At 41.1% G+C, this 13,704-nt stretch overlaps 1 protein-coding gene across 2 annotated transcripts in view; it reads right to left on the bottom strand.

The window, feature by feature from the left end:
- Positions 1 to 1,165: 1,165 nt before the first annotated feature.
- Positions 1,166 to 13,704, bottom strand: part of cfap52 (cilia and flagella associated protein 52) — a 48,878-nt gene continuing 36,339 nt past the window's right edge. The window contains exons 13-14 of one of the 2 annotated variants that reach the window (XM_033044010.1): positions 5,676 to 5,787; positions 1,166 to 1,797 (exon numbers count right to left, since the gene is read on the bottom strand). In XM_033044010.1, coding sequence (XP_032899901.1) covers positions 1,622 to 1,797; positions 5,676 to 5,787 — 288 coding nt within the window. In that variant the 3' untranslated portion in view covers positions 1,166 to 1,621. The remainder of the gene's footprint in view (positions 1,798 to 5,675; positions 5,788 to 13,704) is intronic. The other variant, XR_004415799.1, reaches the window with a different exon arrangement.

The raw sequence follows: 13,704 nt of genomic DNA, 5'->3' as shown, positions 1-13,704 counted from the left end.
TTAAGGGGTTGGACAGGCTAGATGCAGGAAGATTGCTCCCGATGTTGGGGAAGTCCAGGACAAGGGGTCGCAGATTAAGGATAAGGGGGAAATCCTTTAAAACCGAGATGAGAAGAACTTTTTTCACACAGAGAGTGGTGAATCTCTGGAACTCTCTGCCACAGAGGGTAGTCGAGGCCAGTTCATTGGCTATATTTAAGAGGGAGTTAGATGTGGCCCTTGTGGCTAAGGGGATCAGAGGGTATGGAGAGAAGGCAGGTACGGGATACTGAGTTGGATGATCAGCCATGATCATATTGAATGGCGGTGCAGGCTCGAAGGGCCGAATGGCCTACTCCTGCACCTAATTTCTATATTTCTATGTTTCTACATCATCCTACACTAGGGACAATTTACAATTTTACTGAAGCCAATTACCTACAAACCTGTACGTCTTTGGAGTGTGGGAGGAAACTGGAAGAAAACCCAGAGAAAACCCACACGGTCACAGGGAAAACGTGCAGACAGCACCCGTAGTCAGGATCGAACCTAGGTCTCTGGTGGTGCAAGGCAGCAACTCTACCGCTGCGCCACTGTGCCACCCAAAGTGACCCCTTATTTTGAGGACAGTCATTAATAGGTCTTGGGTCCTGGTTTAAAAGCCTTTGCGTTGTTTAATATGTACAGTTACTAAACAGACACCAACATTTACTTAAGGCTGTTATTGCGTAAGTGACAGTTATGTTGAACATTTAAAAGTTGAGGCCATAAGTGAGCTGCATTTCCTGCTGCTGATGATTTGTAGGCTTGTTCAACATTTTTTTTCCATTTTCCAATTAGGTATTTTTGGGTACTCAGCAACTCATTCATCCTGTAATGAACTCGAATAGGTAGATCAATTGTAACATAATGAACCAAATCACCTTAGCCAGTGTTAATTGAGATTTCTGGGTCACGGATCAATACAAGCTAATGTACCATTTTGAAAAAAAGTTAGTTGATATTTTGTTCCAATATTTGCTCTATTTTACCATGAGACTATAAGCAAGCAATAACTGCACAATGATAAATTTTCTTGGTGTCCATTTTATAATACGTTTAAAATTAATTGCACACAGTATACAGAAAATCTTCCCCACAATTAACATACTTACATAAAATTATTGTTTAAAGATACCAAATACAATGATGTTAAATTTTATTTTATTTCTTTCATAAATTGAATTGTAATAAAAATTATGGATCATTCAAGATTATAGCTACATCAAGATACCAGCAGTAGAAAATTCTCCTAAAAAGCTAGTGCTGAGCAACATGGAAATTGGTTTATAATATATAATCACAAGTTATTGAAGCAAACATTAATTACTTTCCTATTTATGGAAATATATATATTTTTTTAATGTTTTCACTTTCAGGACATTTACAATTGCATTGTTTGTGAAGAGGATTTCTTCAAAATTACAACATTAATATTAAATAACAAAGGTACAAAAAATGTTAATTAATTTCTAAAGGAATTAGATGTTTTGGGACAAGTTATTGGAAGTTGTCTCGCTGAAATCCAGAGAAGAATTTTCATGGAAATTTATCGTCTGAAATTTGAAGTAATCTGGTCATTTGTCATGAAGTGAGTTGAGAATTAGTCTGCATGAGGATATCTCCATCGTAGAATAGCTCCATCTGAACTAACACTGATAATGTGTTTCGCAGCGGGACAGATTCTAATACGGTTGATGCTCCCACTGTGACCTATTCCAATATGTACCACATCACCTTCATGGTATGCCCAGAATTTTATCAATTTGTCGTCACCTCCTGATTGAAAACAGATTGGGATACAACCATATAGTGAGTCGGCAAATGTAAACATTGTCATAAAATTAAATATATATTTTGGTAGCAATTTTTAAAACACTGAGTGTAAGTTCATAAGTTCTAGGACCGGAATTAGGCCATTCGACCCAATCATGGCAGATCTATCTTTCCTTCTCAACCCCATTCTCCAGCCTTCTCCCCAAAACCCCTGACACCCATACTAATCTGGAATCTGTCAATCTCCGCCTTAAAAATATCCATTGACTTGGCCTCCACAGCCTTCTGTGGCAATGAATTCCACAGATTCACCACTCTCTGACAAAAGAATATTATCAAAGTCAGGTCAGGCTTTTTGCCAAATACACTTTAGTAGTTTAGTTTAGTTTAGAGATACAGCACAGAAACAAGCCCTTTGGCCCACGTGTACGCACTGACAAGCGATCCCCGTACACTAGCACTATCCTACTCACGAGGGACAATTTACAATTTCACCGAAGCCAAATAACCTACAAAACCTGTACGTCGTTAGAGTGTGGGAGGAAACCAGAGCACCCACGCGATCATGGGGAGAACGTACAAACTCTTTACAGACAGCACCCTTAGTCAGGATCAAACCCGGGTCTCTGCCGCTGTAAAGTGCAAGTATCAATAATGGAACAACTAATTTATCCCACCGCAATAACATGTTCATATTATGGGCCATTGTAGTCCTCCTAATGCTATACTCTTGCTAGAAGCTTATTAACTCGATAATTACATGGGAAACTAAATCAAAAGAAAAGTAGCAAAGCAGCTTCAAACCTTTATGTAGTGCAGTATCAAGCAGTGAGCTGTTGCAAGGAATTCCCCAGAGAGTTTCACGTTTTATTCAGGTAATTAGGGAGCTTACAATAAAAAGGATATCATGCTTTAAACAAAGAGGAAGCTAGATGTGCAGAGTGATGAGGCAGCCAGACTGACCATCAAAGCAGAGGCATCGGCCTGGTCTTTTTATCTAACAGATTATATTCCTCTTTGGGAAACAATGCTCTACACTGCAAGGTTGAAAGGAGATTGTACAAAGGGATACTTAAAAAACAGAACAATAGATATCTATCTGAGCAAATCAATTCATTTTTTAACGCAGTATTACTTGAACAAAGGGCTAGATCTACTAAATTTGCAGTTACGCACAGGATTAGATTTCAATAAGATTGGGTTTCCATTTTAGATGATTTCCATTTTAGATATGGTCTCTCGTCTTTGTTTTTGAGTTCATGGATTCCAAACATTGCCATCCAATAGGTTATAGCTAGCTGGGGAAGCTGGTGAGCAGATGCAATATTGAGTGGGATGGCTGGGGAGGGCTTCACGGATAGAAGGACAGCGATGGATACATTGAAAGAGACCTGCAACACACCCATCTCAGCCGTCTCCGACAATGGATCTGCGCACTGGTTCATCAGCTTGTTTTCAAATTATTCGAACATACTGTAGGAACATTTAGACAGGAACATGGATAGGACAGGTTTAGAAGGATATGGGCCAAATGCAGGCTGGTTGGAGGAATGTAGATGGGGCATGTTGGTAGGCATGGACATGTTGGGCCAAAGGCCTGTTTCCATGCTATGTGACTATAGAAAGTAGAGCAAAAATAATTTCTAACTGAACATATTGCATGACAATTACATCACTTGATGTATTGAATAATTTAGACTAAACCTATAAAATGTTCTGTATTCTTGTTTGTACGCATAAATAAATGTAATACGCTTAAAATATTAAATTTAAACTTATTTGCTAACCTACACTAGAGCAGTACTGTACAGTAGAGGCTGCATCTTCATGAATACTGCTAGATTGATTGGCTGATCCAGGATAGAGCTTTGGGAACTAATGAATATCTCGCATATTCCTGGTATCCACCAATTAATTAATAGAAAATGGAAAATGGAAAATAGACCTCTCAGTACAAAATTAAAGCACAAAAAAATTGCACCCCAAAATGTTAATTCATCCAAGCTTTAATACAGTGTATATATATGGATCCCTGTCCAATTTTGTAGTTTTAGCTTTGTACTGGTGTTTTAAGATGTTTATCTGCATTTATATCAGCATTAAAATATAATGTACGTGTACTGGGAGACTATATATGAATCTTCTTAAAATAAAAATAAATTGAGAAATAATCGCATGTTCAGGACAGAGATTGTTTTCTTTTTGGAGAAATAATCTAGATGTAAATCACTAAGAATTTCTTTCACAAATGCTGACATTACAGTCTGAAAAACATCACAGCTCATGTAAGTGCTACATAATAGGGTAAAGCATTTGCAGCACAACAGTGGTGCAGCAGTAGAGTTGTAGCCTTAAAGCATCAGAGACCCAGGTTTGATCCTGACAATGGGTGCTGTCTGTATGGAGTTTGTATGCTCCCTCTGTTTTCTCCGGGTGCTCCAGTATCCTCCCACGCTCCAAAGACATACAGGTTAGTAGATTAATTGGCCTCTGTAATTTGTAAATTAAACTTTGTGTGTGGAGATTAGTGCTAGTGCACGGGGGGATTGCTGGTTGACGCCGACTCGATGGGCTGAAGGGCCTGTCTCCATGTTGTATCTCTAAAGTCAACCTTGTGGAGCTAGAAGTATCAACTAACAGCTTTGGATACATCAGAGGGTAAGGGGACAGACCAGTTGTCATTCTGAAGAACTACGCTCCAGAACGAGCTCCACCTCCAGCTATTTTTAAGGGAGAGGTAGAGATGCTTGATAAGCAAGGGATGAAAGGTACCTCAGGTAGACAGGATGTTTAAGAAAGAACTGCAGATGCTATTTTAGTATTTTAGATCCTCTTACTAAAGATTTCTGTGGAGAGGAACACTCTGAGTTTACACTAATTTTTTTATGCCCGGCATCTGTGTAATGCTACCTCACCAGCTGAGTTTCTCCAGCATTTTTGTCTACCTCAGGTAGACAGGAATGCAGAGTTGAGGTGGCTCTGATGTTATTGCATGGTGTAGCTAAGTAGGCTGCTCCTGCTCTTAATATGTACCTTCATACGTATTGTCAAAAGGAGCAGCAGAACACCACCACCACCACCAGTAGATTCCCCTCCAAGTCATCGTTCCTTGCAAAAACCCTTGCCAAGAAGGTGGTGGAAACAAGTACTCTCACAACACTTCATAGTATCTAGATAGGTCCTTGAATCGCCATGGTGTAAAAGGCAATGGTGCAAGTTCTGGTAAAGGTGATCAGTATAGATGGTCAGCATGGACATGGTGGGCCAAATGTTTGTTTCTGTGTTGTAGGGGTCTATGACTAAATTCTAGCAAGCATAAGGCAGCAGATTATCACCTCGTCTTGAAGGGTAATTAGGGATGGCCAATAGATGTTAATCTTGCCATTGATCCCCAAGTTCTGACAAATGACTATCTAAATAACTTGACTGATAATTTCCACTGATCATGTTCATAAGTTATAGGAGTCGAATTTATACCATTCGGCCCATCAAGTCTACTACGCCATCCTCCTCATCTCCTTTCTACAGGTACATCCTTTTATTCTGAGGCTTTGGCCTCTGGTCATAGATTCGCCCACTAGTGGAAACATCCTCTCCATATTCACTCTTGTCCAGGCCTTTCACTATTCGGTAAGTTTCAATGAGGTCCTCCCTCATTCTTCTAAACTGCAGTGAGTGCAGGCCTAGTGCCTTCAAACGCTCACAATAAGTTAACCCAATCATTCCTGGGATCATTAGCGTAAAGCTTTTCTGGACCCTCTCCAATGCCAGCACATCCTTCCTCAGATATGGGGCCCTTATACACATTTTTATTCTATGGTAAAAATATCATTTCATGGGTGAATATTTGCAGGCAAGCATCAGTCTTGGGGTTTCCTTACCAGTTACGAAGAAGTCACCACATGCAGTGATGTCCATTCCATTAACAGAACCGGATAAAGAACCTTCCAGCTCTCTGATTAGAGATCCATCAAATACTTCCCAATACCCAATCTTAAAATAAAAACAAAATTGCAAAAGTTACATAATTGATGTTCTTTTCGGTTTATTTTGTTTCAACAGCGATTAACATTTGCAGATAGGGAGGAATCGTATTTTTTTCCGCAAAACACCATGTAATTCTTCATTAAAATATCAGCTCTGTGGATGGCTTGATTGTAATCATGTAACTCTTAAATCGGACTTTACTGGACTTTATCTTGCACTAAACGTTATTCCTTTCATCCTGTATCTGTACACTGTGAATGGCTTGATTGTAATCATGTATAGTCTTTCCACTGACTGGATAACACGCAAACAAAGCTTTTCACTATATCTCGGTACACATGACAATAATAAACTGAACTAAACTAAAGAAGAATAGGAAGTATAATTGAATTTGCATTGGAAATTTTTATCAAACCACTGTACACCCCTGCAAGTGATAGGAAGAATTGCAGTCTAGAAAAATGGAAAGTAGGATGCTATATAACTTTATCTTAGTTCTAAAACCATTTCAAAGCCCAAGGTACATGAAATACTTCCATTCCACAGAGACGAAGATGGGGATAAAAGACTGTGCTTTCTCACTTAAACATTGCCTCTTTGAACTTCTGTCATGGTTTAATTTGAAACACTGCTTTGACACTTTTATATCACTTACCATCTTGCATTTGTCTGTACTTTTCCAATTTGTTTCTTTCTTTGCCAATCTTTTTAACAGATGCCTGTCTGTATTATGGCTGTTACCGCAAAGATTTATGTAGCAACGATCAGCATCATTCACCAAAATCAGAATGATTTCAAGGGTTGCTATCATGGTGTTATGTGGGTGTGTTGTAAGGAGAGGATTGCATTACACAAAATGGAAAGAATTTCACGCAGGTTCCTGAGGTGCTCACCAGTTCTGAGGGAGATTGATTGGGTAGGGTTAGTTTAGTTTATAGATACAGCATGGAAACAGGCCCTTTGGCGCACTGAGTCCATGCCGACTATCGATCACCCGCTCACACTAATTCTATGTTATCCAAGTTTTGCATTCACTCCCTACACACTAAGGGCAATTTTACAGAGGTTGGTTTTAGCCTTGGAGATGCAGCGTGTGAACAGGCCCTTTGGCACACCGTGTTTGCACGAACCAGATCACCGATCACTCTGTACACGAGCACTATCCTTCACACTAGGGACAATTTACAGTTAATCTACAAACCTATACATCTTTGGATGTGGAGGGAAACCGGAGTACCCAGAAAAAAACATATAAACTTCATACAGGCAGCACCCATGGTCCGGATTGCACCTGTCTCTCTGGCGCTCTAAGGCAGCAACTCTACCGCTGCACCACTGTGCCGCCCACAAACTTGCATGTCTGAGATGTGGGAGGAAACCGGAGCACCAGTAAAGAAACACGTGTGGTCACAGGGAGAACGTGCAAACTCCACACAGCCAGCATCCAAAGATAGGATTGAACCTTGGTCTCTGGTGCTGTGAGGCAGCAGCTCAACCAGCTGCGCCACTGTTCTGCCCTAAAGGTGTGGAGAAGATCTTTGAGTTTGGTGCTGGATAGTACAGTTTCAGAATAATGGATCACTCAATTGAAACATAAGCATTTATTTTCTCCGAACTTGTGTCTTTTGGAATGTTCTACCCGGGAGCCATGAAGATGGAGTCATTGAATATATTCAAGGCACAGATATGAAGATATTTAAACTATGGCAGCTAAGGAATATGGGAGAGCAAGAAGGCAGCATTAAGGACAAAATTTGATTATAATTCATTGGAGCAGATTTAGGTCATTCAGCCCATCAAGTCTACTCCGCCATTCAATCACGGCTGATCTATCTTTCCTTCCCAACCATATTCTCCAGCCGTCTCCCCATAACCCCTGAGACTCTTACTAATCAAGAATCTGTAAATCTCTGCCTTAAAAATATCCATTGATGGCCTCCGCAGCCATCTGTGGCAATGAATTCCATAGATTCACCACACCACAGAAATTCCTCCTCTTCTCCATTCCAAAGGTACGTCCTTTTATTCTGAGGCTATGGCCTCTGGTCCTAGACTCTCACGAGTGGAAACATTCTCTTCACTTCCAATCTATCCAGTCCTTTCACGATTTGGTATAGAAACATAGAAACATAGAAAATAGGTGCAGGAGTAGGCCATTCGGCCCTTCGAGCCTGCACCTCCATTCAATATGATCATGGCTGATCATCCAACTCAGTATCCTGTACCTGCCTTCTCTCCATACCCCCTGATACCTTTAGCCACAAGGGCCACATCTAACTCCCTCTTAAATATAGCCAATGAACTGGCCTCAACTACCTTCTGTGGCAGATAATTCCAGAGATTCACATGTGTGAAAAATGTTTTTCTCATCTCGGTCCTAAAAGATTTCCCCCCTTATCCTTAATCTGTGACCCCTTGTTCTGGACTTCCCCAACATCGGGAACAATCTTCCTGCATCTAGCCTGTCCAACCCCTTAAGAATTTTGTAAGTTTCTATAAGATCCCCCCTCAATAAGATCCCCCCTCAGATTAGGAGACCAAAACTGTACGCAATACTCCAGGTGTGGTCTCACCAAGACCCTTTACAACTGCAGTAGAACCTCCCTGCTCCTATACTCAAATCCTTTTGCTATGAATGCTAACATACCATTCGCTTTCTTCACTGCCTGCTGCACCTGCATGCCTACTTTCAATGACTGGTGTACCATGACACCCAGGTCTCGTTGCATCTCCCCTTTTCCTAATCGGCCACCATTCAGATAATAGTCTACTTTCCTGTTCTTGCCACCAAAGTCGATAACCTCACATTTATCCACATTATACTGCATCTGCCATGCATTTGCCCACTCACCCAGCCTATCCAAGTCACCTTACAGCCTCCTAGCATCCTCCTCACAGCTAACACTGCCTCCCAGCTTCGTGTCATCCGCAAACTTGGAGCTTGCATTCAATTCCCTCATCCAAATCATTAATATATATTGTAAATAGCTGGGGTCCCAGCACTGAGCCTTGCGGTACCCCACTAGTCACTGCCTGCCATTCTGAAAAGGACCCGTTTACTTTTCTATACTCTTTGCTTCCTGTCTGCCAGCCAGTTCTCTATCCACATCAATACTGAACCCCCAATACCATGTGCTTTAAGTTTGTATACTAATCTCTTATGTGGGACCTTGTTGAAAGCCTTCTGAAAGTCCAAATATAACACATCCACTGGTTCTCCCTTATCCACTCTACTAGTTACATCCTCGAAAAATTCTATAAGATTCGTCAGACATGATTTACCTTTCATAAATCCATGTTGACTTTGTCCAATGATTTCACCACTTTCCAAATGTGCTGCTATCCCATCTTTAATAACTGACTCTAGCAGTTTCCCCACTACCGATGTTAGACTAACTGGTCTGTAATTCCCTGTTTTCTCTCTCCCTCCCTTTTTAAAAAGGGGGGTTACATTAGCTACCCTCCAATCCTCAGGAACTGCTCCAGAATCTAAAGAGTGTTGAAAAATTATCACTAATGCATCCACTATTTCTGGGGCTACTTCCTTAAGTACTCTGGGATGCAGCCTATCTGGCCCTGGGGATTTATCGGCCTTTAATCCATTCAATTTACCTAACACCACTTCCCGGCTAACCTGGATTTCACTCAGTTCCTCCATCTCATTTGACCCCCGGTCCCCTGCTATTTCCGGCAGATTATTTATGTCTTCCTTAGTGAAGACAGAACCAAAGTAGTTATTCAATTGGTCTGCCATGTCCTTGTTCCCCATGATCAATTCACCTGTTTCTGACTGCAAGGAACCCACATTTGTTTTAACTAATCTTTTTCTCTTCACTTATCTATAAAAACATTTGCAGTCAGTTTTTATGTTCCCTGCCAGTTTTCTTTCATAATCTATTTTCCCTTTCCTAATGAGGCCTCCCCTCATCCTTCTAAACTCTATCGAGTACAGGCCCAGTGCCATCAAATGCTCATCATATGTTAACCCAATCATTCCAGCGATCATCTCGTAAACCTCCTCTGGATCCTGGATCTCTGGGCCAGCCATTATCTTATTAGCAGAGCAGCTTGAGGGGCGCACAGTTGCTGATTTTATGCTATGTTTAGTTTAGTTTAGAGATACAGCGCAGAAAACAATCCTTTGGTCCACCGAGTCTGCGCTAACCAGCATTCCTTATGTACTAGCACTATCCTACATACTAAGGACAATTTACAATTTACAGAAGCCAATTTACCTACAAACCTATGCGTCTTTCGATTGTGGGAGGAAACCGGAGCACCCGGAGAAAACCCACGCATTTACAGGGAGAATGTTCAAACTCTGTACTGACAGCACCCAAGGTCACATTCAAACCTGGGTCTCTGGCGCTGTAAGGCAGCAACTCTAACACTGCGCCACTGTGTCGCTCCCGAAAAAAAAAGAGTTCTGAAGTAGAACCGACATACATCAGTTGCAATTGAATTTCTGCAGAAAACACTGACACAATCCGGCTCTTGTTCCATTACTTTACAGAAGTGCTCTCGGAAATTTGGAACCCATTGATTTAGTTTTATGATTTGAATAAAATTTACTTTTGCATGACACAGAACGTTGCTGTGTCCAAATTATCTCTCCCAAATAGGTTGTTGAGTGACGTACCAATTAATTATAATCGCATTTCTGATCTCAAATTTATAAGCAGGTAATGTCGTGATGCCAGTACATCGGGAATAATGCTCTGTGAAGCAGATAATTCGAATAAGTCAGGCATAACAAAAGGATCATGATGAGCAGTCTCTTGCAAAATGCATAAGTTATGAATTAAATGTATGGAGGGCCCTGGAGATTAATGGTGGGATTTTAAGCAATTAACAGAAAAATGTAACCTGTGGGATTTCTTCAAATTAAATTGTGAATTAAATGATACCGATGGCTGCTTTTAAGGGTGCATAGAAGCAAGGCTGTAATGCTCCACTGATTATGCTTCAAGAATATTCCCTCCATAACAGCAGAAGTTGCTTGCAATACGCCACCAATATGGATGATCCTTTACCCCAGTGCCACATCCATCTCTATCTCCACATCCCTTAATATCCAATAATTTATTGATGTCTCGCTTGGAACAGACTTGGTAATGTAGCCGCTCAGCCTCCTTGAGTAGAAAATTCAAAAGATTCTCTGACTTCTGGCTGAACAAATTGATTTTTATCTCAGTCTGGAATGGCTAATCCCTTAATTTAAGACAGTAGGCCCTGCTTATATTTAAAACAGTAGGCCCTGCTTATAAACATTCCAGTTAATGGAAACATCATCTCTGCAACTAGTTCTTTGAGTATTTACAAACTTTTCAATGGGATTATCATCCATTTTTCAAACCTCAGGAGTTTACAGGCGCAGTCTGCTCAGTCCCTTTTCATAGAACCTTATCTGCACTCTGTCACGAGTATATCATTCCTTCAATAGGGCGATCAGCCAAGTGCACAATACCGCAGATGTGATCTTATGTGAGTTCATAAGTCATAGGAGCTGAATTAGGCCATTCGGTCCATCGAGTCTACTCCGCCATTCATGGCTGATCTATCTATCTCTCTCAACCCCATTCTCCTGCCTTCTCCCAGAACCTTTAACACACTTACTATTCAAGAATCTGTCAATCTCTGCCTTAAAAGTACCCAATGACTTGACCTCCACTGCCGTCTGTGGCAATGAATACCAGATTCACCACCCTCTGACTACAGAAATTCCTCCACATCTTTCTAAAGGTATGTCCCGTTATTCTGAAGCTGTGCCCTCTGGTCATAGACTCTCACTCAACCTCAGAATAAAAAGGCCGCTTTTATTTCAGACTTTCAGCCTCCGTAGTTTTTTAAATTTTCATTAATAATAAGTTTGCTAGGCTTTGTTAGCTGGGAACTAACAAGGAAAGCAAAGGGCACAACAGCATTGGAAAGAAGAGATGACAAGAAAATCTGGCAAGATATACTGCAGCTTCACGAGTATTTTCATAAGTGGTCCTGCCTTTCTTCACACAAGTTGCATTAAAAGGTTGGCCTGAAATCTTATTCGAAATATTTTGTTAGGTTTAAGAGTTAGCTAAATTTAAACAGTTGTGTTGCCAACTGAAAAACAAAATGGAGATAACATCAACAATGAGACCTGGTAAATTAACACCGCTGGACTCAGAGAATGAACAACAGCATAAACTGTAGGAACAGGAGGAATCAGTTGAAAGGCCCAGGTCATACATCTGTCACAAAGGATGTGCCTTTGGTCAAAGGGTGTGCCCCTTTGCTCTATCAATTGTACTTGAGTTTTACGACTGGATTTATGTATGGTAAATATAATCAGTTTGAATAGCATGCAAAACAAAGCTTTTTGCTGTATCTTAGTACACATGACAATAAAAACATAAATCTATGTTTCTTTCGACTTAAGTTTTGACTTTAGAGATACAGCATGGAAATAGGCCCTTCAGACAGCGAGTCCGTGCCGACCAGCGATCACCCCATATACTAGCACTATCCTACACACTGGGAACAATTTACAGAAGCCGATAAACCTACAAACTTGTATGTCTTAGGAGTGTAGGAGGAAACCGGAGCACCCAGAGAAAACCCACACAGTCACAGGGAGAATGTACAGACTCCATACAAACAACACCCGTAGACAGGATCAAACCCGGGTCTCTGGCGCTATGAAACTCTAGCGCAGCACCACTGTGCTGCTCTGACGTATCCTCACAGTATCTTCACTTTAATGTCTCGTGAGGTTCAGAGAATCAGTTAGTTGCAGCCTTTTGGAACAAGACATGCTGACTGCTGGCTGATGGCCATAATCTGACTGACACCTAATCAAACTGACACTTATCATCAAGCTTGGGATCTTGCAGATGGCTTGATGACAAATGCATTGATGACTGAGTGATGGAATTTTCCCCAGGCTGGCAGGAACTTTGCTTGTGATGCGAACTGTCAGATTGAGAAGGTGCTTGAGTGTCTGATTCTGACTGCCTTCCCATCGATACAGACTACCATCGACAATACATTAAGAAACCCCCATGGTGCCCCTAAGTATTCATCAGCTTTAAGTGTTTCCACCGCATCGTTTTGCACCTGGTCTGCAATCATAACAAGATATTTCTGCACATTTACAGAAATTTCCACAATGATTCAGAGGAGCTAACACGACCATTTTGTCATGCAGCAGTCTACTCTTTCAGATACTTAATTAAAAATGGAGGTGCTCTTTGATACGCACCAGCCAATTTAAAAGAACGTGACAATGAGAATATATTCAAGGTCCATAAATACTTTCCCTTCCATTGGTATTTCTCTGCTGGGAACAGACTACCACCTTATGTGTTGTAATAACTAAGTAAGAGTTATAGTGGTGGTGTGCTGCCTAGACACGATAACTCAAAGCAGTGAGTGTTGCAACTGCAAAACACTCCATCCTACGAGCACTTATTTGGATGGGATGGACCAAGAGGACAAATGGGAAGATGATGAATCAGCCATTGCATGAGTAATGGCATTTAACACAGGCCACAATGTCCCTATTGTTACAAGTTTCATATAATACGAACTTCTCATCCTCTTTCCATGCTCTCTCAATTCCAACAACAAAAGGCCAGACCTGCAAGGCGTCACAGTGTGCTTTGTCCCTTTTAATTCTACTATTCTGTGGAATAGTGGGACATCAATCCATGTCCCACTATTCTACAGAAGTTATACAATTCTTATTATTTCTAGAAAGGCTGCTTCCTTAACTTTTCGAGGGCGGCACAGTGGCACAGCGGTAGAGTTGCTGCCTACAGCGCTAGAGACCCGGGTTCGATCCTGACTACTGGTGCTGTCTGCCCAGTTTGTACGTTCTCCCCGTGACCACATGGATTTTCTCTGGGTGCTCTGGTTTCCTCCCACACTCCAAAGAATTGCAAGTTT

This window comes from Amblyraja radiata, chromosome 26 (genome assembly GCF_010909765.2).
Source record: "Amblyraja radiata isolate CabotCenter1 chromosome 26, sAmbRad1.1.pri, whole genome shotgun sequence".
NCBI classification, from domain to species: domain Eukaryota; kingdom Metazoa; phylum Chordata; class Chondrichthyes; order Rajiformes; family Rajidae; genus Amblyraja; species Amblyraja radiata.
Note: the sequence above shows the minus strand (reverse complement) of the source record. Positions and strands in the feature narration are given on the sequence as shown.